Here is a 22,865-nt window from a genome sequence, read left to right on the forward strand (position 1 = left end):
GGGCTCCAGGGAGGCGAGGCCGGTGGGGGCGGGGCCCAGGGTTGGGGGCGCGGTGAGAGGGGCCCGTGGTTGGGGGCTCCAGGGAGGCGGGGCCGGTGGGGGCGGGGCCCAGGGTGGGGGGCGCGGTGAGAGGGGCCCATGGTTGGGGGCTCCGGGGAGGCGGGGCCGGCGGGGGCGGAGCCCAGGGAAGGCGGGCCCGGGGAGAGGCAGGCGGGGCCGGAGCGCGTCCCGCGGCTGCCGGAGCCCTGGGCGCTGCCCTGCGCGTCCCGCGGTCCCCGAGCGGCGGCCGCCTCGCCCCGCCATGCTCCTGCTGCTGGGGCTGTGCCTGGGGCTGCCCCTCTGCGCGGGGGCGCACGGGCAGGCGCGGAGCTGGGGCGACACTTCGGAGCAAGTAAGTGGGACAGCCGGGGGGCCGGGGCGCTGCTGCTGTCCCTCCTCCGCTTCCCCGGGCCTCGTGGCTGCTGGCCGGGCTCCCCCTGGCCGGTGCTGGCCGCGAGGAAGGAGGCGTCCCGCGCCCGGCCTTTGCGCGGCGTCCCTGTCCCCAGCCTTCTGCCCGGGAGGTTCCCCAGCTGTTGGTGGCGCGGGGTCACTCGTGCCGCGGCGCCCGCCTCCGCCCGGGTTCCCTGCAGGGTCGCGCCCGCGGCTTGCAAGCCCTGCAAAACCGGGTTTTCTTGCCGGCCCCTGTCATCCGCGCCCACTCTGCAGGTCGTTGTGGATTTCTGACACGGAGCCCTCTCCCAAGTTAATGACAAGCTTTCTTCTTTGCCGTGTGTGGGGACAGTTTGTGGTTGCTGTCCCTAGTTAGTCCAGCCAGAAAAGTGGCTTTACCGTCACAGGCGAATGCAGCCCGCAAGCGTGGACTCTCAGTACGACGTCTGGTGACTAGGAAGCTCTTGGGGAAAGTGCGAGGCAGGTTCCTACGAATCTCATTAAGATCTTGCATGAAAATGGCTCGCTCTATCACAATTAACATAGTGCTGTTGACACGCCTGCCGTTTACGTATCCAGTCCTTTAGTTTACAGCGGTGTTTTCGCGTGGCGGGAGGAAGCTAGAAGCTGGCAGACCTTTTCTGCCCTTTCCCCGTTTCTTGTTTGGAAAAGCAGATCTGGAAGACTGGACTGTCCAAACATCAGATGGTGGTTTTCACGCTGACCCTGTCTTGTGAATGTGCGTGTCTGTAAAATGGGAGTAATGACAATTTTCTGCTGGGGTTGTCAGGAGGAATAGCTAATAAAAAAATCCCAGGAGGCTTCCTGGTGGTGTCGGAGAAGTTCAGGCTTTGGATGCAGACAGACGGGTTGGTGTTCACTTAGTTTTGTCACCCCGGCAAACCCCTTTTTAATGTCTCTGAGCCTTCTCTTTTCCTTGTTCCTTTTTGGTCACAGCTGGGAACACAGCTCCTTTTGGACATCTTGTAAGGATTCCACTAGTTTGTGTCAAAGACCTGGTATACAGCCAGCACTCGATAACTGGGTGATGTTTTAGCAAGTGGTTAAGGGCACAGACCTGGCACCAGGAGGTCCAGGTTTGATTTGCTGGTTGTGTCACTTACCAGCTCTGGGACCCTGGGCCAGGTCCTCCGGGCCTGGATTTCCTCTGGTGTAAAATGTGGGAAAATAAGAGGGCTGTGAGGATTGAGTGAGTGCATGCCCCTAAAGTGCTTCCGACAGCGTCCGCACTGAGTGCTGGCCGTTGCCGTGGGCTTGGGCAGCTGCAGTGTGGACCAGACCGGAGGAATTTAGGGTAAAGATCTTGAAGGGTTTTTGGAGGGTGGAGCCAGGAGAGTGTGGGATGAACGGAAACAAAGGTTCTGTTTGTGAACCAGGAAGACCAATGAGACTCTACTGTTTATAAGGCCAAGCAGGCTGAACACTGGCTAGACTTTCCTTCATAGGAATACGTGGATTTGGCTCATTTTAGTCATTTCGTGCTGTCTTCAACTCACAGCAGTATTTATTTATCTTGAAAATGACTAGAGCAGGAAAGAAAAATCACAAGGCATAAAGTTCTATGAAATTTTACCTTTTATCCCTGCTCTCTCTCTCTTTTTTTTTTTTTTAATTTAGTTTTTGTGATGTAGAATTTGAGAGTGCAGGCTTTGGCATTAGAGTTTCTGGGTTCAAATCCTGGTTCTGCACTTACTGGGGAGTTACTTAATGTCTGTTTGCTTCTGTCTCTGAATGAGGATGATGTGATTACTTAATTAAAAGGATTGTGAAGTGTGAAATAATTAATACACTTACATATTTTAACAGAACCTGGGAATGCAGTGAGTGCTCTATTCTCAATAATTATGGTCTTTAAAGTTGCATGTAAACTTAACTTTTAAAATGTAACAGGTTATGCAAATATCATGCAGATTTTAATGTGACAGACTGTGACTATTGACTTACATTGCAATTCTTATTTGTCCTTTGCCTTCAATTGGAAATATACCTCTAACACCTTAGACTCAGGTTGCTTCACCTCTCACCCTCCGTTCTAGCAGCAAACAGTATGACCCAAAGTGGAATGACTCCTAGCAGCAGTAGTTTTCAACCTGCGGTATGCAATAAAAATAAATGAAGCACAACAGATTACATATTTTGACAATCCGATAAACACCAGAAACATCACCTATCGTTAGGGGCCCATACAAGGAGAGCAGGGTCCCAAAGCTTGCATTTATTAGCTTTCCAATAATAATCAAATATTAAATAAAAATACTAATTCCAGTTCTGCTTTTATGGTCGTTGTGAGGATTAAATGAGTTAATTCAGGGAAAGCATTTGCATATAGTAAACACGTAATATTAGCAGTTTTTAGTATGTATGTACAGCCAAGTTGAATCTCTGACTGCCACAACAAGGTCTTAGTGCACTTGCTTTTGGGAGGACAACTAGGAAAGTCGTTTGCCAAAAGTGACAGATGCAACACACTCTGTGCAGAGGCTGGATTAGAGCCCAGGTGTGCTGAGCGCCAAAGCTGAGGTCCTCAGTGACTCTTCCAAATAGCAAGCCACTTTCACGCTTGTAATTTAGCTTAATTTGTTTAAATGCATTTTTTTTTTTTTTTGAGACAGGGTCTTGCTCTGCCGCCTGGGCTAGCATGCAATGGCATCATCGCAGCTCATTGCAACTTCCAACTCCTGGGCTCAGGTGATCCTCCTGCCTCAGCCTCCCTGGTAGCTGGGACTACAGGCATGTGCCACCACGCCCGGCTAATTTTTCTATTGTTTTGCAGAAATGGAGTCTCACAATCCTCCCACCTTAGCCTCCTAAAGTGCTAGGATTACAAGCATGAACCACTGCGTCCAGTCTAAATTCGATTTTTATTTGTAGCTCCTGGTACATAGAGAGTGCTCGATACATGCTGGTCAGAGTTTAAACATCTGTATGCTGTGGTGTTACACATCTAATTCCCTGAATTGGAAGTTTGCAGATGTTTAATTTCTTATACATTCTCACTCAAAACCAAATCTTTGCATTTGGGAAAAAAGGAGAGAATCAAGACAACTGGTCTTAATTTTTTTTTAACTCTTTAAAAAAATAAAGCCAGTGAAAGATTTAGCAGGCTGTAGGCCATTCAATAATGTCTCCTATATGTATACTGATGAGAGTGTTGCAATGGAATCGCAGAGCTGAGCCAGGAAGGAGGATGTTATAGGAGAAATTCCAGAGATTTACTCACTCCCAAACCAGACATAGCTCCTTTCTTGGAGGCGGAAAGGAGGGGTGGTATGTACTGGATGATGAGTGGTATGTGCCTTCGTGTTCCTAACCAGCACTTCCCCCCAGTCCTTGGGTGCTCAGCGTAAGGCTCTCTTGCTGCCTGTGGTATTGTATGCAAGGAACAGGAGGGCCGATCTGGGAAGCTGGGGCCACAGATGAACACCTGAGCTTTTCTGGGGGTCTGGGGGAGGCATTCCGTACCACTCCCTATTTTTCCACAAGCAAGGTCTATTTCCCTGATTTTTCACAGGAAAAGGAAAGAAACAGGGTGACTTGCCTAAAACCAGTGCTTTCTGAAATGTTTAATCTGCCTGGAAATTGGAACTTTAGCTGAACTATCCAGTTTCTTCTTCCATTTTCTGAGGTTCGAGGCACCCCAAATTGGAGAAGGTTCGTAGCTGAACAATTGGCAGCAACATTACTTCAAAGAAAGGTGATGGGAATATTCCCAGACCAACCGTTAGCCCACATGACAAGTGGCATCTCGTGTGACTTCCCAACATAAGAGCCCTGGGTTTTGTTGCAGGTGCTAGAGCAGACCGCTAAGATAACTGGCTCCTTAGCTGCTGGGTCTTGGTGTCGGGATTTCAGAATACCCTCAGAAGAACAGGGGCCAACTGGCAGATAAATTCCTTGTATGGATCCCTCTAGGAACCCATGAGTTTGGGCAATTGTAGGTGTTTGGCTGAGGCTGGACCAAGTGCAGCATCTCTTGGATCTGTTTTGGGACCTACAGCCATGGATGCAGTGACAGAGCTCAGAAGGAAGAGCAGCGGATATAAACTCTGCCTATACATCTCTCTTCCAATCAACCAGGTCATTAAAGCATCCATACCAAAAAGGGAGCATATGTGCTCAAGAATTCCGCTTTGTTTCTATTTTTCTATCCCCTGTATTTCCTTCCCACTGATGGACTTATGGAACGTTCTAAGGGCTTTTGTCTTTTCCTTTCTCAATTGGGATCCCATGCTGGGATAGCTCCTGGGACAAAACAGAGCTGCTATCATTCAAATTAGAAACATCTAAGCAGCACCTGCAATTTTTTTTTTACCTATAGTTGCACCTGTTGATAATAGAGCGGATGCGGATATTTTAAATGCCAAGGCTCTGACGGTGTTATGGCTGCATGCTTGTGCAAAGGAGACCCTTACCTGCCATCCTGTTTCCTGGCAGTGAATGCAAACTGGTCCATGGGAGTTAAAGAGCCAGGACAGCTCTCTGGGGCTGAGATTTCTGAGCACAGCTCCTGTATGGAACCTGATTCTCTTTGACTTCTCCCCTTTCTTCCCACTCCTACAAACATCTGCACAGCTGCTTCTAGCTGTATCTCCAACATAAAGCCTTTCACGGTCCCTCAATAACATAGTGACCTCTTCTTTTTCCCATTTCCTTTGTGACGTCTAAAACTTCCCTTGTCTATTACATTTTCGTGGGTATATTTCTTTTTTTGAACGTTAGATAGTGTGGTCTTGGGTGACAGAGATGGTGGTTATGTTTCTTTTTTTTTTTATTTCGGCATATTATGGGGGTACAGATGTTATATGTTTCTTAATAAATATAGTGGTCTGGAAATCTTCTGTTCTGGTGCTAGAGAAATACGCTCAGCTGGGTAGAACCAAGTGAACCCTAGTGAGCCAGCTCCTAAGTCCATGATTGGGGCCCAAGCAAGTGAGCAAGAGGCTCTGAGATGACTATTTATGGCAGTTCTTGTCACGAAGCTGAAAATCAGTTAACTTCTCTGTCCCCAAACCTCTCCCTCAGTTTTTTATAGGGCAACGTGGAAACACACACACAGTAAATAGGACCAGGAACTCCTAACAAAACACAATGACATTAGGGCCACTTCCACTTCCAGTCCTCTCGGGCACTGGGAATCCCTGTGTACCGGGAAGTTTTGATTCAGCGTCAAGCTGAGTTTAAACTTGGACTGAAGGAGCCACAGTGATCCCAGGGGACGTCAGATAGTCATCTCAAAAATGAAAAAGCAGCTTTTCTTGTTCTTCTGAAAGCATGCTCATTTTCTTGGAAAACCTAGTTTAGAAAGGAGGGAACTTCAAAGAGAATACTTTAGATCAATCAGCGAACTTAATACCTGAGAGGGGCTGGGCTTCCCTGCTGACTGTAGTTATTTTAAGTGGTCCCCAGACTATTCCACAATTTTAGGGAGGGAAAGGCCAGAGATGAACCCACAGACCCAGGAGAGAACTTGCCCGGGAGCCTTAGTATGGCCTTTCTTTGAGGGTCTCTCGGTCGCCTCACCTCATTTTAGAAATCTGAAACTGGCATGCTCCCAGGAATTGTTTGACTCTCCTTTGGAGCCAGGGTGGGTGTCAGCCTAAATCCTGACATTTCTATTTCTCTCTGTTCTGTGTTCTACCACATAGGGGGTTCTATCGTGGCTTAGAATGGTAATTTACAATAGCGTATATATATTTATTTTTTGGAGGGGGTGTAAGAGAGAGGATGGGGTTGAAACAGTTTCTGTTATATTTGCAGTTTACAAAATGTAAATATCCTTATCGCTTTCTACTCTGGAAACAATACATGCCAATTTGTCGAAACTCGATTTAATACAGAAAAACTTAAAGACAAGGATTTTAACCACCCAAAGGTAACTAACAGGCATTAGCATTTTGGTGCACATGCTACACAAAAAAACACTTATCCTTAACAGAAAGAGGATCATGTTAAATATAATGTTTTGTTGCCTGATTTATTATTCACTTAAAATCGTGCCGTGAATATATCTGTCAGGATAGGCTAGGTTATGCTGTGGTACCAAACAACTCCCGATTCTCAGTGTCTTAAAGAACAAATGTTTCTTTCTTGCCTCGGACTTGTTCATCTTGGGTTGGCAGGGGAGCGCTATGCCCACGGTGGTCACTCTGAACTTGGGCTTGATAGAGCAGCTACCACCCCAAACACTGGTAATGACAGTGCCAGAGGGAAAGCGCAGTTCTGGAGGCTGTAACATCTGAAATTTAATGCCTGGCCCAGAAGTGACAAATGTTACTTACATTCGTAACTTATGAGCAATCGTTTTAAAAGTTGCAAAGACTTTTCTTGCATAATACATTCATTTTTATGATTACTTTTCTTTCAGTGAACAGAATTTGTAAATTAAAAGCCATGCATGCTGGTGGGAATGTAAAATGCTACAGCCACTTTGGAAAACAGTTAGGCAGTTTCTTGAAAAGTTAAACTTAAATTTACCGTATGACTCAGGAGGAATTCCACTCCTAGGAAAATGAAAATGTATCTCCAACATAAAGGTTTGCCTATGAACGTGCATGTAATGTTCATTCAAGTTCTGTATTATTTGCCATAGATAAAAGGTAGAAACAACCCAAATATGTCAACTGGAGGCTAGATAAAAAGAATGTGGTTCCATTTTCTGCAGGCAAATAAAAAAAAAAAAAAGAATGTGGTATATCCATACAGTGGAATATTACTCGGACATCAAAAGGAATGAAGCACTGATTGCTACGATCTAGACAAACCTTGAAAACGTTATACTAAGCGAAAAAAGCCAAACACAAAAGGCTACATATTGTGTTATTCCATTTATATGAAATGTCCAGAGTGGGCAAAACCATAGAGACAAAGTAGATTAGTGGTTGCCAAGGGCTGGCGAACAGGGAAGACTGAGAAGTGATAGCTAACAGGTGCAAGGATTTGTTTTTAAGAAAATAAAAATGTCTCAGTTGAATGTGGAGATACATATATAGTATATACTATAGTATATCTAATCTATAGTATAGATAGTATTATCTATACTATAGATAGTATATACTATCTATATAGTATATAGTATATGCTATAGTATATCTATAGTATAGATAGTATAGTATAGTATATGCTATAGTATATCTATAGTATAGATAGTATAGATAGTATTATCTATACTATAGATAGTATACACTATCTATACAGTATATAGTATATACTATAGTATATCTAATCTATAGTATAGATAGTATTATCTATACTATAGATAGTATATACTACCTATATAGTATATAGTATATGCTATAGTATATCTATAGTATAGATAGTATTATCTATACTATAGATACTATACACTATCTACACAGTATATAGTATAGTATATCTAATCTATAGTATAGATAGTATTATCTATACTATAGATAGTATATACTATCTATATAGTATATAGTATATTATATCTATAGTATAGATAGTATTATCTATACTATAGATAGTATATACTATACACTATATATACATCTCCACATTCAACTGAACCATTTTACTATCTATATAGTATATACATATAGATATATATGTATATATATACTATATAGATACTCTGTATATACAGTAAAGAACATTTACTTGTGTACTTTAAATGAATAAATTTTATTATATGTAAATTGTAGCTCATAAAGATGTTTAAAAATATGCATAAAGTCTAGGCATATTTTCCAAGTTTTGATCTACATTGTCCCCATTGCCTTCCAGAAAAGAAAATTTATTACTCACGGTAATGACAGTTTACGCTTCTGTTATTTAAACAGAGATTTGCTGTGAGTAATGTTCAACGACCAGCTAAAACTTTTAAATTTAGTCCCGAGGGGCTGGTTAATTATTAATGAGATTTTTTTTTTAAAGATGATTGTTGATTTTACGTCCCTCCTCTGCATGTGGGAAAATAGAGCAAAATATCCAACAAAGACGTAATAAGAAAACTCAGGGTAAGTTCAGTTTTGCTTCCAGAGTTTCCTGGAGTTTTGAGTTCACTAAGGAAGGAGCCTATCCGAATAAGGCCAGCACCCTTTACTCATTGTAGTAGACGCAATAGCAAAGAGCTTAATTTTAAGCCACAAATAAAAGGAAACAGGCCGGGCGTGGTGGCACACGCCTGTAATCCTAGCACCCTGGGAGGCCGAGAGGGGTGGATTGCTTGAGGTCAGGAGTTCGAAACCAGCCTGACAAGAGCAAGACCCTGTCTCTACTATAAATAGAAAGAAATTAATTGGCCAACTAATATATATAGAAAAAATTAGCCGGGCATGGTGTAGTCCCAGCCCTCCCGAGTAGCTGGGACTACATGCCTGTAGTCCCAGCTACTCGGGAGGCTGAGGCAGCAGGAATGCTTGAGCCCAGGGGTCTGAGGTTGCTGTGAGCTAGGCTGACGCCACGGCACTCACTCTAGCCTGGGCAACAAAGCAAGACTCTCTCTCAAAAAAAAAAAAAAAAAAAAGGAAACAGATACCAGTATTCTAATGATCTTTTCTTTTCTTTTTCTTTTTTTTTTTTTGAGACAGAGTCTCGCTTTGTTGCCCAGGCTAGAGTGAGTACCGTGGTGTCAGCCTAACTCACAGAAACCTCAAACTCCTGGGCTCAAGCGATCCTGCTGCCTCAGCCTCCCCAGTAGCTGGGACTACAGGCATGCGCCACCATGCCCGGCTAATTTTTTTCTATATCTATTAGTTGGCCAATTAATTTCTTTCTATATTATAGTAGAGACGGGGGTCTCCCTCTTGCTCAGGCTGGTTTCAAACTCCTGACCTCGAGCAATCCACCTGCCTCGGTCTCCCAGAGTGCTAGGATTACAGGCGCGAGCCACCACGCCTGGCCTCTAATGATCTTTTCGTTCTTGTCATTTCATACTCCTCTAAGAGATTTAAGAACACTCAGGGGACAAGGTAGTGTGACACTATCGGTTAAGTACATCTGAGACGGATGAATTCCAATTCTGGCCTGGAAATAAAAAAGTCAATAAAAAAGTCAAAGCTACTACTTTTTGAGATACATAGACCTTTGGGTGTATTTGAGTCAGTTTGAACCCCCTCCTATAACTCATGTAAGAATGACCTCACAATCGTGTTTCCTGTCTCTCCTCTTTTTCCAGGTTGGACTCAGGGTCCCGAGGCAAGTCCGGCTCCTGCAGAGGCTGGTACGTATGGTCACGGTCTAACCCAAAAGTCCACTCCCTCACTCTTCTATTTATCTTGAACCAGGCATCCACTTGGCTTGCAGATCCTCCAAATCTTATACAGCTTGCATGTAGAAGAATTCTAACATGAAACAGTGTAGCCGATTCTTTTTTATAAGGCTTTCTTTAAGTGGATTTTTTTTTTCTAGAAAGAGAACTGATTATTTCAGTAGGACTGTTAAGGACACATCGTGGAATATCAAAGACCTTCTAAAAGAAAACAAACAAAATCTAAATATAACCTTGATTTTTTTTTTAATGACATCCTTACCCGGGAAATAGAAGCTTTGTTACAAAGTAAACAACCAAAGCAACCAAAGATTCCACAATTGGAGATTAAAGTATCAGGCGATGAGAGTTGGGCAGTTGTCGGAGGCTGATAGTTTGGAACTTGAGCCCAATGTCCAGAAACAATTAAGAGCTTATTTGGGCCGGGCGCTGTGGCTCACGCCTGTAATCCTAGCTCTTGGGAGGCCGAGGCGGGCGGATTGCTCAAGGTCAGGAGTTCAAAACCAGCCTGAGCAAGAGCGAGACCCCGCCTCTACTATAAATAGAAAGAAATTAATTGGCCAACTGATATATATATATAAAAAATTAGCCGGGCATGGTGGCGCATGCCTGTAGTCCCAGCTACCTGGGAGGCTGAGGCAGAAGGATCACTCGGGCCCAGGAGTTTGAGGTTGCTGTGAGCTAGGCTGACGCCACGGCACTCACTCTAGCCTGGGCAACAAAGTGAGACTCTGTCTCAAAAAAAAAAAAAAAAAAAAAAAGAGCTTATTTGAAATGATCTCGGATTTTCCTTACTATTGTGCCTGCCTGGAATATCCAAACATGGGGGGAAATGCCCTTAGGCTCTGGTGAGGCGTTTTCCAGCCCTCCCTGCATCTGGCTGGTGTGTGAGTGGATTCCGATTTCTTGTTATTGCCAATGTCACAATCATTACCATCTCCTTTGGACCGGGACTTTGTATTCTTTTCATTTATAGCTTGGCTTTTCTCTCTTCTTTCCTCCCCCGATTCTCGCAATCCTGCCTCCCCACATCCCAAATTTGTTAATTTAGAATTCATTCTTTCATGTTTTCTCCGTGTTCACGTAATCCTAGACAAACATATGCACACATAAGTGTGTCAAGAATTGGGAAGGGGGCCCGGCATGGTGGCTCACACCTGTAATCCTAGCACTCTGGGAGGCCGAGGCGGGAGGATCGCTCAAGGTCAGGAGTTCGAGACCAGCCTGAGCAAGAGCGAGACCCCGTCTCTAATATAAATAGAAAGGAATTAATTGGCCAACTAAAAATATATAGAAAAAATTAGCCAGGCGTGGTGGCGCATGCCTGTAGTTCCAGCTACTCGGAAGGCTGAGGCAGGAGGATTGCTTGAGCCCAGGAGTTGGAGGTTGCTGTGAGCTAGGCTGATGCCACGGCACTCTAGCCCGGGCAACAGAGTGATACTCTGTCTCAAAAAAAAGAAAAAAACCACCACTAACAACAAAAACAAAGTATATAAATAAATTATAAGTGTATTAGTAATTGGAAAGATGAAACACCACAGAGAAAAATAACACAACAGGGGAAGATGGGGGTGGGGGACCCTGTGTACATTTGCACGTATGAGATTTCTGATCATTGCTTTAAAACCAAAGATGATATAAGGACAGCTGATGTGCATCGAGTGCTTCTGATGTGCTGGGCATGGTTCTAAGTGCTTTATGTGTCATGACTTCATTACTCTTATAACGATACTCTTTGAGGCATTTTGCAGATGAGAAAACTGAGATTCAGAGAGGCAGAGTAACTTTCCCGGAATGACACAGTTGGGAGGAGGCGGCTAGAGCCAGGATTTGAGTCTCAACAACCTGGCGTCTGAGGCCATGCTCTTAACTAATACACCAAATGTCTTCTCAATTCTATGCATTTTTCTATTCCTTATAGTTTTGACCCAGCGATTCCTCACCTGGCATAGCTCTATCCACTTTTTACAATGGCTGAGAACATGCCACACTGTTAGCACACCAGAATCCATTAAGCATTCCACTCTCGATGAGCTCTCAATGTGTTCTCAGCTGTTGCCCCTATAAACAATGCTGCCAAAAAAACCCTTCTTTAATTTTTCCCATTGAATGGGTGCTTTCAACTCCGTGGCTTAGATTTTCAATAGGAGGATTGCGATTCAAAGTGCATATACATTTTAAATTTTGGTAGGGGTTGTCAGGTTACTTTCTGAATACTGTTACTTTTAACACCATCTGTATTTGTTCCATCTTTGTCGGCAGTGATGAATACATAACATTCCCGTGAGTAATTGATATGATGACTCTTTTTGATTTTGCAGTCTTTTAGATATAGCGACATCTCATTGTTCCTTTAACTTGCATTTCCCTGACTACTTATGGATTTGGACATGTGAAAATATGTTTGTTATCAGTTCAGAGTCTTTAGTCTGTGACTGGCTTTTTTTTCAAGTCCTTTGCCCACCTTTCTATTGTGTTTTTTATCTACCTCATTGTCAGTTTATCAGAGATCTTTGTGTGTTATAGGCACCCTCTGTCTTCCGGATTGGAAGATTTCCCCCCTAAACCTGTCATTTGTCTATTAACTTAGCTTATGGTTTCTTTGCCATATAAAAGTTTTAAGTTCCCAAGTAATAGATAAGTTTATCTCTTTCTTTGTAACCTCCAAGTTTTCATTCTTAGTTACAAAGATTTTCCTGACCCCTTGGCTCAGACTGTTGGTATAATCTCTTAGATTTTCTTCGAAACCACTTAGCATTTTAAAAGTCTTACTATCACACGGCATTTAGAATTTTCAACACTAACTTTATTCACCATCCAACTGGTACCAGAATGATCTTTCCAACTGTAGACCTGGCATGTCATCCTCTTGCATGAATATCTTCTATGACTTTGCAGGACCTGTGAGATAGACTCCAAGGGTATACACGGCCCTGTGTGACCTGGCTCCTGCCCAGAGCCTCAGTTTACCCCATGGGCTCCTCATAGCCTGTGCCCCTGCCATCCTGCTCTAACTGTAGTTCCCCGAATGTTCCGTGCTTTCGTTAGTGAACAGAGTGTGGATGGCAACAGCTGCTACTCTCCTCCCATTGCCAGGACTGCAGGGATTTGCTTGATTTTAACTCTGAATTCATTAGATATACCCTTTTTACGAGTTCCTTGGCGTCACATGCAAACACAAAATATTTACAATTTGGAAAGCAGGGGTATCTTTGTGTTTCGAGTTTCCATGGTGCCTCACAGATACTGGCTGGTTTTCCTAAGACGACTCAGCGGTTGTCATTGAACCTTCTGACAGCAGCCACTGTGTCTTGGTGGCGTCTTCTTAGCAGGCATGTGGAAGTGTATACCCAGGATTTGTCTCGGCCAGGTGCGGTAAGACATGCAGACACAGAAAGGACTGTCACGAAGGAAGAAGCTCACACTCACGGGTGCCTAGAAACAGGACCCAGGGTCCCACGGGGAAGTGCCAGACGGGGAGAGGACAGAGCAGGGCCCAGGGCTTTGTCAGGGTTTTCCTGCTACAGAGTGGGCGAGGCAGGGCAGGGTGCTGAACAGGCTTAGGACTGGATGGTTTGAATAATTAATGGGCGGGGGCAGGCTTGGGATTAGAGGGGTGGTCCCTGCTTGTCTGTTACTGGGCCCTGGTGTGATTCAGGGCAGGGGGAGTATTGGCTTGCTGCTGGAGGGATGGATGGAGTAGGTGGTTGGGGGCGTGTGCTCTGCAATGGAGGGTCTGCCCATCAAAGGTGCGCTCACAGCCAGGCGTGGTGGCTCACGCCTGTAATCCCAGCACTCTGGGAGGCCGAGGTGGGCGGATTGCTCGAGGTCAGGAGTTCGAAACCAGCCTGGGCAAGAGCGAGACCCCCGTCTCTACTATAAATACAAAGAAATTAATTGGCCAACTAATATATATAGAAAAAATTAGCCAGGCATGGTGGCGCATGCCTGTAGTCCCAGCTACTCGGGAGGCTGAGGCAGAAGGATCGCTTGAGCCCAGGAGTTGGAGGTCGCTGTGAGCTAGGCTGACGCCACGGCACTCACTCTAGCCTGGGCAACAGAGTGAGACTCTGTCTCAAAAAAAAAAAAAAAAAAAAAAAAAAAAGGTGCGCTCACAGGGGCATCGTCTGCTGTCTCTAAGAGTGAGCCGGCCTTGGGCACGACGGTGTCTCCAGGACCAAAGTCCCAAATGCCAGAGTATCAGGAATATAGAAACTAAGAAAATGTAGTCCGTCCAGCAGGTAGCCTGATGTTGGACCTCACCGCCTCACAGAGCGGAGGGTGGTATATGTGTGTCTGTGTCCCTGTCCCCAACTCTAACCACCGTGGTCTGCCCTTTTCAGGGGGTGTACAGAATGGGGGGGGCTTTCCTATATAAAGATGATAATTGCATTTTATGCTTCTCTTCCTCTAAATACAATGAAATATTGCTAAGTAGAATTTATTACTACTGCAAGTAGGTGATTTAAAGCCGACGATTTTTCTGTCTACAGAGAGGTCAAATCATTTCCCCAAGGCGAGAAATCCAGTAGTCAGGGAAGTGCCCTTGTCTTCTGCTTCGTGTAGTAACAACACGGTCTTTATTGTTTTTCTCCAAAAGGAGAGGCATAGAAGTTTACTTATTTGTTATTGTTTTATTTTTTATCTTTTATTTATTTATTTTTCTGAGACAGAGTCTCACACTCTTGCCTGGGCTAGAGTGCCCGTGGCGTCAGCCTAGCTCACAGCAACCTCCAACTCCTGGGCTCAAGCGATCCTCCTGCCTCAGCCTCCCGGGTAGCTGGGACTACAGGCATGCGCCACCGAGCCCGGCTAATTTTTTCTATTTTTAGCTGTTTGGCTAATTTCTTTCTATTCATAGTAGAGATGGGGTCTCTCTCTCGCTCAGGCTGGTCTCAAACTCTTGAGCTCAGGCAATCCTCCCGCCTCAGCCTCCCTGAGTGCCAGGATTACAGGCGTGAGCCACCGAGTATGGCCGGCATTGAAGTTTAGTAAAGATTTTGGACCCATGCTCCAGCCTTCCCCTCTGTAAAACAAACAGAGTGCAAAGTCAGGTGGTTTCTAAGGTTCTCTGCCACCTCCAAGAGGATTTCTTATAATGGTCACTAAAGGATTTTTAGACCAGAATAAAGCAGCAAGAGGTTAATCTTCTAGGAAGAGGCGTGGAGGCCCGAGTTCTGGCAAATCCCAGATGGCATCCTGGGCAATTCAGGACATCCTCTGGGTGGCTTGATTTTAAGTGACTCACATGAGTCATACAGAAGAACCCTTTGGTCCCTGGAGCAGCTAATTAAGACACTCCCTGCCTCAAATACTTTTCCATCTGTTCTGCCTTTGTAGGAAAAAATAATGAAGAAATTACATTATGTCACAGGAAGAGTTTTTTTTTTTTTTCCAGTTGACATCCTCACACCAAATTATTATTTAAATATAAATATGGAAAACATGTTGGATTTTTAAGAACTGCATGGGGAAAAATTGAGGCAGCTGCTTTATATCCTTCCTTTTATGACACATTTTCATGAGCCTCTGCCATGCAGAGCTCTCGCTTGTTGTTTTAGGGTTGTCGGTTCCCTGACGATGTTACCTACCAGTCCAACATTCTTCTCACTGTGCCTTCCTTTCTAGTTATTGTTCCAGAATGTGCTGTGCTTCATTCCCGCTGCCATGTCTTCTGCGTTCTTAGAATGTTTTTTCTGTTCTCTTTCACCACTTACAAATGCTGTTTTAAAATCTTTTCTTGCTTTTACAGACTTCACTGATTTATCTTTCTTCCGAACTCTGGAAGCTCTTACAGTCAAGGTCTTCATCTGTCTATCTATCTGTCTATCCATCCATCCATCTATCTACTTATCTATCCATCCATCCAAGCAACCATCCATCCATCCAACCATCTATCCATCCATCCATCCATCCATCCATCCATCCATCCATCCATCCATCCACTTATCCATCCATCCATCCATCCAACCATCTATCCATCCATCCATCCATCCATCCATCCATCCATCCATCCATCCACTTATCCATCCATCTATCCACCTATCCATCCATCCATCCATCCATCCATCCATCCATCCATCCATCCATCCACTTATCCATCCATCCATCCAACCATCTATCCATCCATCCATCCATCCATCCATCCATCCATCCATCCATCCATCCACTTATCCATCCATCCATCCACCTATCCATCCATCCATCCATCCATCCATCCATCCACTTATCCATCCATCCATCCATCCATCCATCCATCCATCCATCCATCCTTCCTTCCATCCATCCATCCATCCATCCATCCATCCATCCATCCATCCACTTATCCATCCATCCAACCATCCATCCACTCTCTCCCTGTCCTCTCCCTCTCGATGTCTATATCTCCCTCCTTCTATCTTCCTGTGTTGCTTATATTTTTTACACTTTCTTCCCAACTTGATTACAAATTCCTTTAGAGAGGGAACCACGTGTAATATTTTTTTTCAAAGCTTCATAGAGGCTGGGTGTGGTGGCTCACGCCTGTAATCCTAGCACTCTGGGAGGCCGAGGCAGGCGGACTGCTCGAGGTCAGGAGTTCGAAACCAGTCTGAGCGAGACCCCATCTCTACCAAAAATAGAAATAAATTAATTGATCAACTAAAAAAATATATACAAAAAATTAGCCAGGCACGGTGGCACATGCCTGTAGTCCCAGCTACTCGGGAGGCTGAGGCAGGAGGATCGCTTGAGCCCAGGAGTCTGAGGTTGCTGTGAGCTAGGCTGACGCCACGGCACTCACTCTAGCCTGGGCAACAAAGCGAGACTCTGTCTCAAAAAAACCACAAAAAAACCTTCATAGAATTTAATCTATAATAGTGCTTAATAAATATTAGCTTACTACATTCCCTTTTTTGGTATACACACACACACACACACACACACACACACACATATATATATATATATCATTTTCTTTCATTGTTTAGATTCAGAAAATTCAATTCCATAAATGATTTTTTTTTTTTTTGAGTTTTTATCTATCTCGAGAGCTGTGGGTAAAAACAAAAAAGAAGCAACAGCAGCAGTCCTGGTTTCTGTTCTCCACATGATTACAATCTGGTAGGGGCATGGGTAAGCAGTTGGTGACTCTTGGGTGGGGCATGGACTTGTACTGAATTGATCCTAGTGGATTGTAGACCACCAGTGCTGTAAGGGAGGGCCATGGAGTGTCAGTGACATCAGGGACTCCCGGGAGAATAATAACTGGGCCGGGACAGAGAAACTAAAACAGTTCCTCGAGACTTTTTTTCAGCCTGTCTCTTGGGCCCACAAACTATGCTTCATATTTTTCATGTACTATTATGGAAAATTCTGGAACATCTATAATCTTAATTTAAGGGATAAGAAAGCACTGTAATAAACACAACATTGTGTTGGGTGCCTTCTAATTTTCGCATTTCAAATTAAATAATATCATTCCTTATAAATAAGAACAAATCAACATGACATCAAAAATAGCCTCAAATGTACCAAGTGGAGAAGATTTTCCGTTATTTTAAAAATAGTGCCAGGCGAGAGCCATCTAACTGAAGGAGCTACATTTTATTTGTAGCACCGTGCGGTCAGACCTAGAAACTTCTGCTTATCCAAGATGTAAACATGATGCGTTCTTCTCCCCTTAGTACGCTTTTATGTGAAAGCGTTAAGAGACAAGGTGATAAGAAAAACTTTCGGAATGTATCAGGAAGTGACTAGGACAGGCAGAATAGATTCCGTTTAACGTCTGTGTATTCAGGGCTTACGGTTTAGAGGTTGATAACCGAGGTTCACAAGTAGTTTTTGAACCAGCAACAAAGACTGACTTATGTGTACTGCACTTTCTTTTTTCTTTTTTTTTTTTTTTTTTGAGACAGAGTCTCACTCTGTTGCCCGGGCTAGAGTGCTGTGACGTCAGCCTAGCTCACAGCAACCTCCAACTCCTGGGCTCAGGCAATCCTCCTGCCTCAGCCTCCCGAGTAGCTGGGACTACAGGCATGCGCCACCACGCCCGGCTAATTTTTTCTATTTTTAGTTGTTTGGCTAATTTCTTTCTATTTTTAGTAGAGACGGAGTCTCGCTCTTGCTCAGGCTGATCTTGAACTCCTGAGCTCAAGCAGTCCTCCCGCCTCGGCCTCCCAGAGTGGTAGGATTACAGGTGGGAGCCACGGCGCCCGGCCTGTAGTGCACTTTGGAGGTTCTATATTTTGTTGGTGATCTAACAATTCCCACTGTGAGAAGCCCTGAGCAGCCAGGTTGCCGCTGGACTCCTTTTAGCAAAGAGGCAGGATTGGACATCAGGGTCTTTTGATGCCACCCCGGATTGGCCACCTGTGTACCCTGGCCAAGTCCCACAGCCGGTGACTTTGGCCTACATTGGGAAAGTGAGAGGATTGGACTCCAGAGGCTCTTTTAATTTCTGTCTTGTCTTTGCAATTCAAACTATACAGCCATTTAAAAAAGATAAAGGTACATCTTTTTTGTTCAGTGGCTGATTGCATTTTCCAAAGGTGGTGGCGTTTTTTTGTTTTGTTTTGTTTTGTTTTGTTTTAAGACAGAGTCTCACTTTGTTGCCCAGGCTAGAGTGAGTGCCGTGGCGTCAGCCTAGCTCACAGCAACCTCAATCTCCTGGGCTCAAGCGATCCTCCTGCCTCAGCCTCCCGAGTAGCTGGGACTACAGGCATGCGCCACCATGCCTGGCTAATTTTTTCTATATATGTTAGTTGGCCAATTAATTTCTTTCTATTTATAGTAGAGACGGGGGTCTCGCTCTTACTCAGGCTGGTTTCGAACTCCTGACCTTGAGCGATCCGCCCGCCTGGGCCTCCCAGAGAGCTAGGATTACAGGCGTGAGCCACCGCGCCCGGCCTGGTGGTGGCGTTTTGTCCCTCCACTGCGCCCATGGAGATGGGGTCTGTACCCTCTGCCTGTGAAACCGAGTGTGCTTTTGTGACTGTTCTGACCATTGGCATAGGGACAGCGGTGGTGCTATGTGATTTTTTTGAGGTTAGGGCATAAAAGGGTGGATGTAACTGCCACCTCGCTGCCGGGAAAGCTACCAGGTGACTGGTAAAGTCTGTAACTCCCAGGTGGCCAGTCTGTCTGACTCCCGGGTGTGGCCCCCGTGCTGCGAGTTGGCCTACACCTGCTCATTTGAAAGAACCACATCGAGAGGGTTTGGGGTCCACATAAGAGGGACAGACACACCAGCCAGCCCCGAGAAAGAGTACGATGAGTGCGGCTGTTTTAAACCACTGAATTTTTAGAATGATTTGTTAAGCAGCATGAGATACCCGGAATGTAGACAGAAAAAAAAAAAAAAAAAAGGACGAACATTAGGTGAAACTAAAGCAATCGGCACAGTATATATTTATGAAGGATATATATACAGAAACTGTTAAATATTGTTTCTGGGAAACAGAACTGAGACTACAGCGTGGGAGGGGAACCATCATACACTTTCCATTCTATATTCAGCGACTTGTTGAAGTTTTTACCATGTGCTTATGTTACTTGATAATTTTTTGAAATTTTAACTAAACTGAAGAATGATAAAACTGAGAAGAGCTGGTATTTTCTGAGTTCACAGGATTTTTTTTTTTTAAAAGCATTGACTTCAATTTATTTTGCAATGCATCTATAGATATCAGAGCCGTGTGCAATGATATTTTAGACTTTTTTCACAAATTCACAAGAGCATGGGACCAGTGAACCGGTTCTTGTCCAGCAGCTCAGATTTGGAGATAAAAGAATATATTTAAAAATGGATAATTTAGGAAGAAAACTTGTTTCCAGAAATAACACAGATCAAAGCAAACACCTCATTGCAATTCATGGTTTTATGCACCTCAGGGTTCTTTCTTTGAAAGATGATGCGATACAAATTTTAACTTTTAAAAAACCCAACAGGTTGTCGAGCTGTTAAGATCATCATCACTACCATCCTCAGCCTAATCCTCATCACCTTGACTGAAATGTATTAAATGTTTTTTTAATGAGATCATTTAGCAGAAGCATTTGGTTAAACTGTAACTGGAATCTCTTTTTAATCCAAATCACTTCTGGCAAGTGAGATAGGTTCTGTCCTAAAGAGACTAGGTTTTCATCAAATAAAGTTGTACAATCCATTTTCTGAATTCAGAAATAGTTTCCTAAATCCAAAGGTTCTATGCCTTAGTTTTGGCTTTGCCTAAGATCTCTGGGTCTCAGATGCGGATGTAATTTTGCTGAGTTATTCTAGCCACCTCCATTGACAGATGAGTAAATATATGAAAAAGGTCACCTCATTAAATGACTTTAAAATAGTGGCTTTCAAACGTGAGCATCCACCAGAATCACTTGGAGGGCTCATTTTTTGTTTTTGTTTTCGTTTTGAGACAGAGTCACACTCTGTCACTTGGGCTAGAGCACCGTGGCATCAGCCTCGCTCACAGCAGCCTCAAATTCCTGGGCTCAAGAGATCCTCTTGCCTCAGCCTCCCAAGTAGCTGGGACTACAGGCCTGCACCACCATGCCCAGCTAATGTTTTCTATCTTTAGTAGAGATGGGGTCTCACTCTTGCTCAGGCTGGTCTCAAACTCCTGACCTCAAGTGATCCTCCCTCCTCGGCCTCCCAGAGTGGTAGGATTACATGGAGGGCTTGCTAGATTACAGATAGCTGGGCCCATCCTCTGAGTCACTGATGAGGGTTTGGGATGGAGTCTGAGAATCTCTAGCAAGTTTCTAGGTGAAGCAGATGCTGCCAGTCCGGGCCCACACTTTGAGAACCGCTGCTTTCAAATAATTCCTTCTTGGACCAAATTGCAGAGTTTTCTTCTCTTTTAGACAAAAATCTTTCAAATATGCTCAGATTTTTTTTTGTTTTTTACTTGATTGTTGCTTAACCACACTCTGTATGTTTATTATCCCTTCCAGATTTCTGAGAAAACCACACATACCCTGGCATTTTCCCTCAGCTGTTCTTATCTGTCTTTAAATTTCTAGAGCCACCAAGATTTGGAAGTTGGGCCACAGCCTGTCACAAGGATGAATAGTCCTGACACCTGTGCACAGAGCTCCTGCCCCTACTCTGTTCTTGCTCCTGCGCCTGCTCTGGTACCTGCTACTCACCCTCGAGTGGGGGTTTGAGCCTCTCTAAGACACGCTTTGTATTTATAGCTGCTTCTCTAAGATGTCGCATAAAATACCTCTTTTGTATGAGATGCATCTTAAGCTTTTGGTGCTTTGCTGTGCAGAGCATGCTTGGACTCAAACGTTTTTGAGTAAATATTTAGTTTAAATGGAAGAGCCCACTGTGGTCACCCTTGTGAAACAGGGTTTGTGATCGCCTTTGGGTATCACAGGAGCAATAGGTCTTGATATCAACAGGTCATAACCTTCTGTTTATTTCAAAAATAATTACAGCCCAGGGCTGTGCATACATTAACACAGCATATGAGGGTTGACATAAACATTGCCCAGGTAACCCACAGTCCCCGTAGGAGGGAGTAGGATCCTCTTAGAGTAAGTCTGTTGTAGTCAACACTTATTGAGCACCTGCTGTATGCCAGAGGCCGGGCTGGTGGGGCGAGCCCAGGAGGATGAGTAGGATGTGTCTGCAGAGAGTGGGCAGGCAGGCTTTGGAGCAATAGGTGCTGTCACTAAGCTCGACTTCCGTCCATCTATGAATGGGAATAAAATGGGAACTTCAGGTATCTGTCCCAAGACAGTAATGGGATAATGTCTTGCCTTAGTCTCTCTGCTTGGGCTTCCATATCCTTTGTGTGGCTTAAACAACAGAAATGTGCTGTCTCACAGCTGTGGAGGCTGGAAGTCCAAGGTCAAGGTTCTGCAGGGTCTGGTTTCTGGCGAGGGCTCCTGTCCTGGTTTACCGATGGCTGCCTTCTCGATGGCCTGCTCACGTGGTCTTTCTAGGTGCGAGCACGTGGAGACAGAGAAAGAGAGAGAGAGCTGTCTTGTGTCTCCTTTGATAAGGGCACTCCTTTGATAATTCCATCATAGGATGCACCTTCATGACCTCATCTCACCCTAATCACCTTCCAAATATCATCACATTAGGGGAAGGCTTAGGGCTTCAACGTGTGAATTTTGGGAGGACGTAGTCAGCCCGTCCCATGCATGCCAATTCCTGGGCCAGTCCCTGGAGTTAGATGATCGCTCTGTTATTCCGGGGCTTTTCTCAGGAATGTTCCTTCCTCCTTTAGCCTTCTGCCGCCAGCTGTCACCAGATGTAGCATGTTGAGAAGGCTGGGAAAAAAAAAAAAACAAAAACCCTGAACAGTTTTTTTTTTTTTTTTTTTTTTTTTTTTTTTTTTTTTTCTTTAGGATAAAGCTGTGGAAAGTATCCCTGAACAGTTTTAACAGGCTTTTATTTTTATTTATTTATTTTTTTTTTGAGACAGAGTCTCACTTTGTTGTCCAGGCTAGAGTGAGTGCCGTGGCGTCAGCCTGGCTCACAGCAACCTCAAACTCCTGGGCTCAGCGATCATCCTGCCTCAGCCTCCCGAGTAGCTGGGACTACAGGCATGCGCCACCATGCCCGGCTAATTTTTTGTATATATATTTTTAGTTGGTCAATTAATTTCTATTTTTGGTAGAGACGGGGTCTCGCTCAGGCTGGTTTCGAACTCCTGACCTTGAGCGATCTGCCCACCTCGGCCTCCCAAAGTGCTAGGATTACAGGCGTGAGCCACCGCGCCCGGCCTAACAGGCTTTTAAATTCACACCCTCTAGCTACTGCCCTGAACAGAGATTTGGGGATAAATTTCATGAGCACGGACTTAGGCTTCCCGTCTTCTGGGAGCTGATTCCCCCAGTACCCTGCTGGGTTTAGTACCGATTCGTGTCTCACGCTAAGGTGGCCAAAAGCCAGGTGAGGAATCCCTCGTGCATTGTTTCTCTAAGCTGACATTGAGACTGATTTGAACATACCAGAATTTCTCTAGGCGTGTTCTGATGTTTTGATCCATTCAGAGGTCCTGTGAATGTGCTCTAAAAGTGATTAACTTTTGTTAAAAGAATGATATCTGTCACCCAACTTACTTCTGAAATTCCAGTGATGGATTGAATTGCTTGAGCCACGTGTATCTTCCGTTTACTTGGAAACCGTCACTGCGTTAGAGGTTTGCTCGCGTGTTGTGAATTGGGCATTTCCCGAGCGAAGGGAGTC

The 22,865-nt window shown here is 44.5% G+C and overlaps 1 protein-coding gene across 1 annotated transcript in view; it reads left to right on the top strand.

Annotated features, from left to right (window-relative positions):
- The first annotated feature begins 219 nt into the window (after positions 1-219).
- Positions 220-22,865, top strand: part of ITIH5 (inter-alpha-trypsin inhibitor heavy chain 5) — a 73,287-nt gene continuing 50,641 nt past the window's right edge. Inside the window, exons 1-2 of the mRNA XM_075997483.1 lie at positions 220-391; positions 9,587-9,631. Coding sequence (XP_075853598.1) covers positions 302-391; positions 9,587-9,631 — 135 coding nt within the window. The 5' untranslated portion in view covers positions 220-301. The remainder of the gene's footprint in view (positions 392-9,586; positions 9,632-22,865) is intronic.

Source organism: Microcebus murinus, chromosome 25 (assembly GCF_040939455.1).
Source record: "Microcebus murinus isolate Inina chromosome 25, M.murinus_Inina_mat1.0, whole genome shotgun sequence".
In the NCBI taxonomy this organism is placed as follows: Eukaryota; Metazoa; Chordata; class Mammalia; order Primates; family Cheirogaleidae; genus Microcebus; species Microcebus murinus.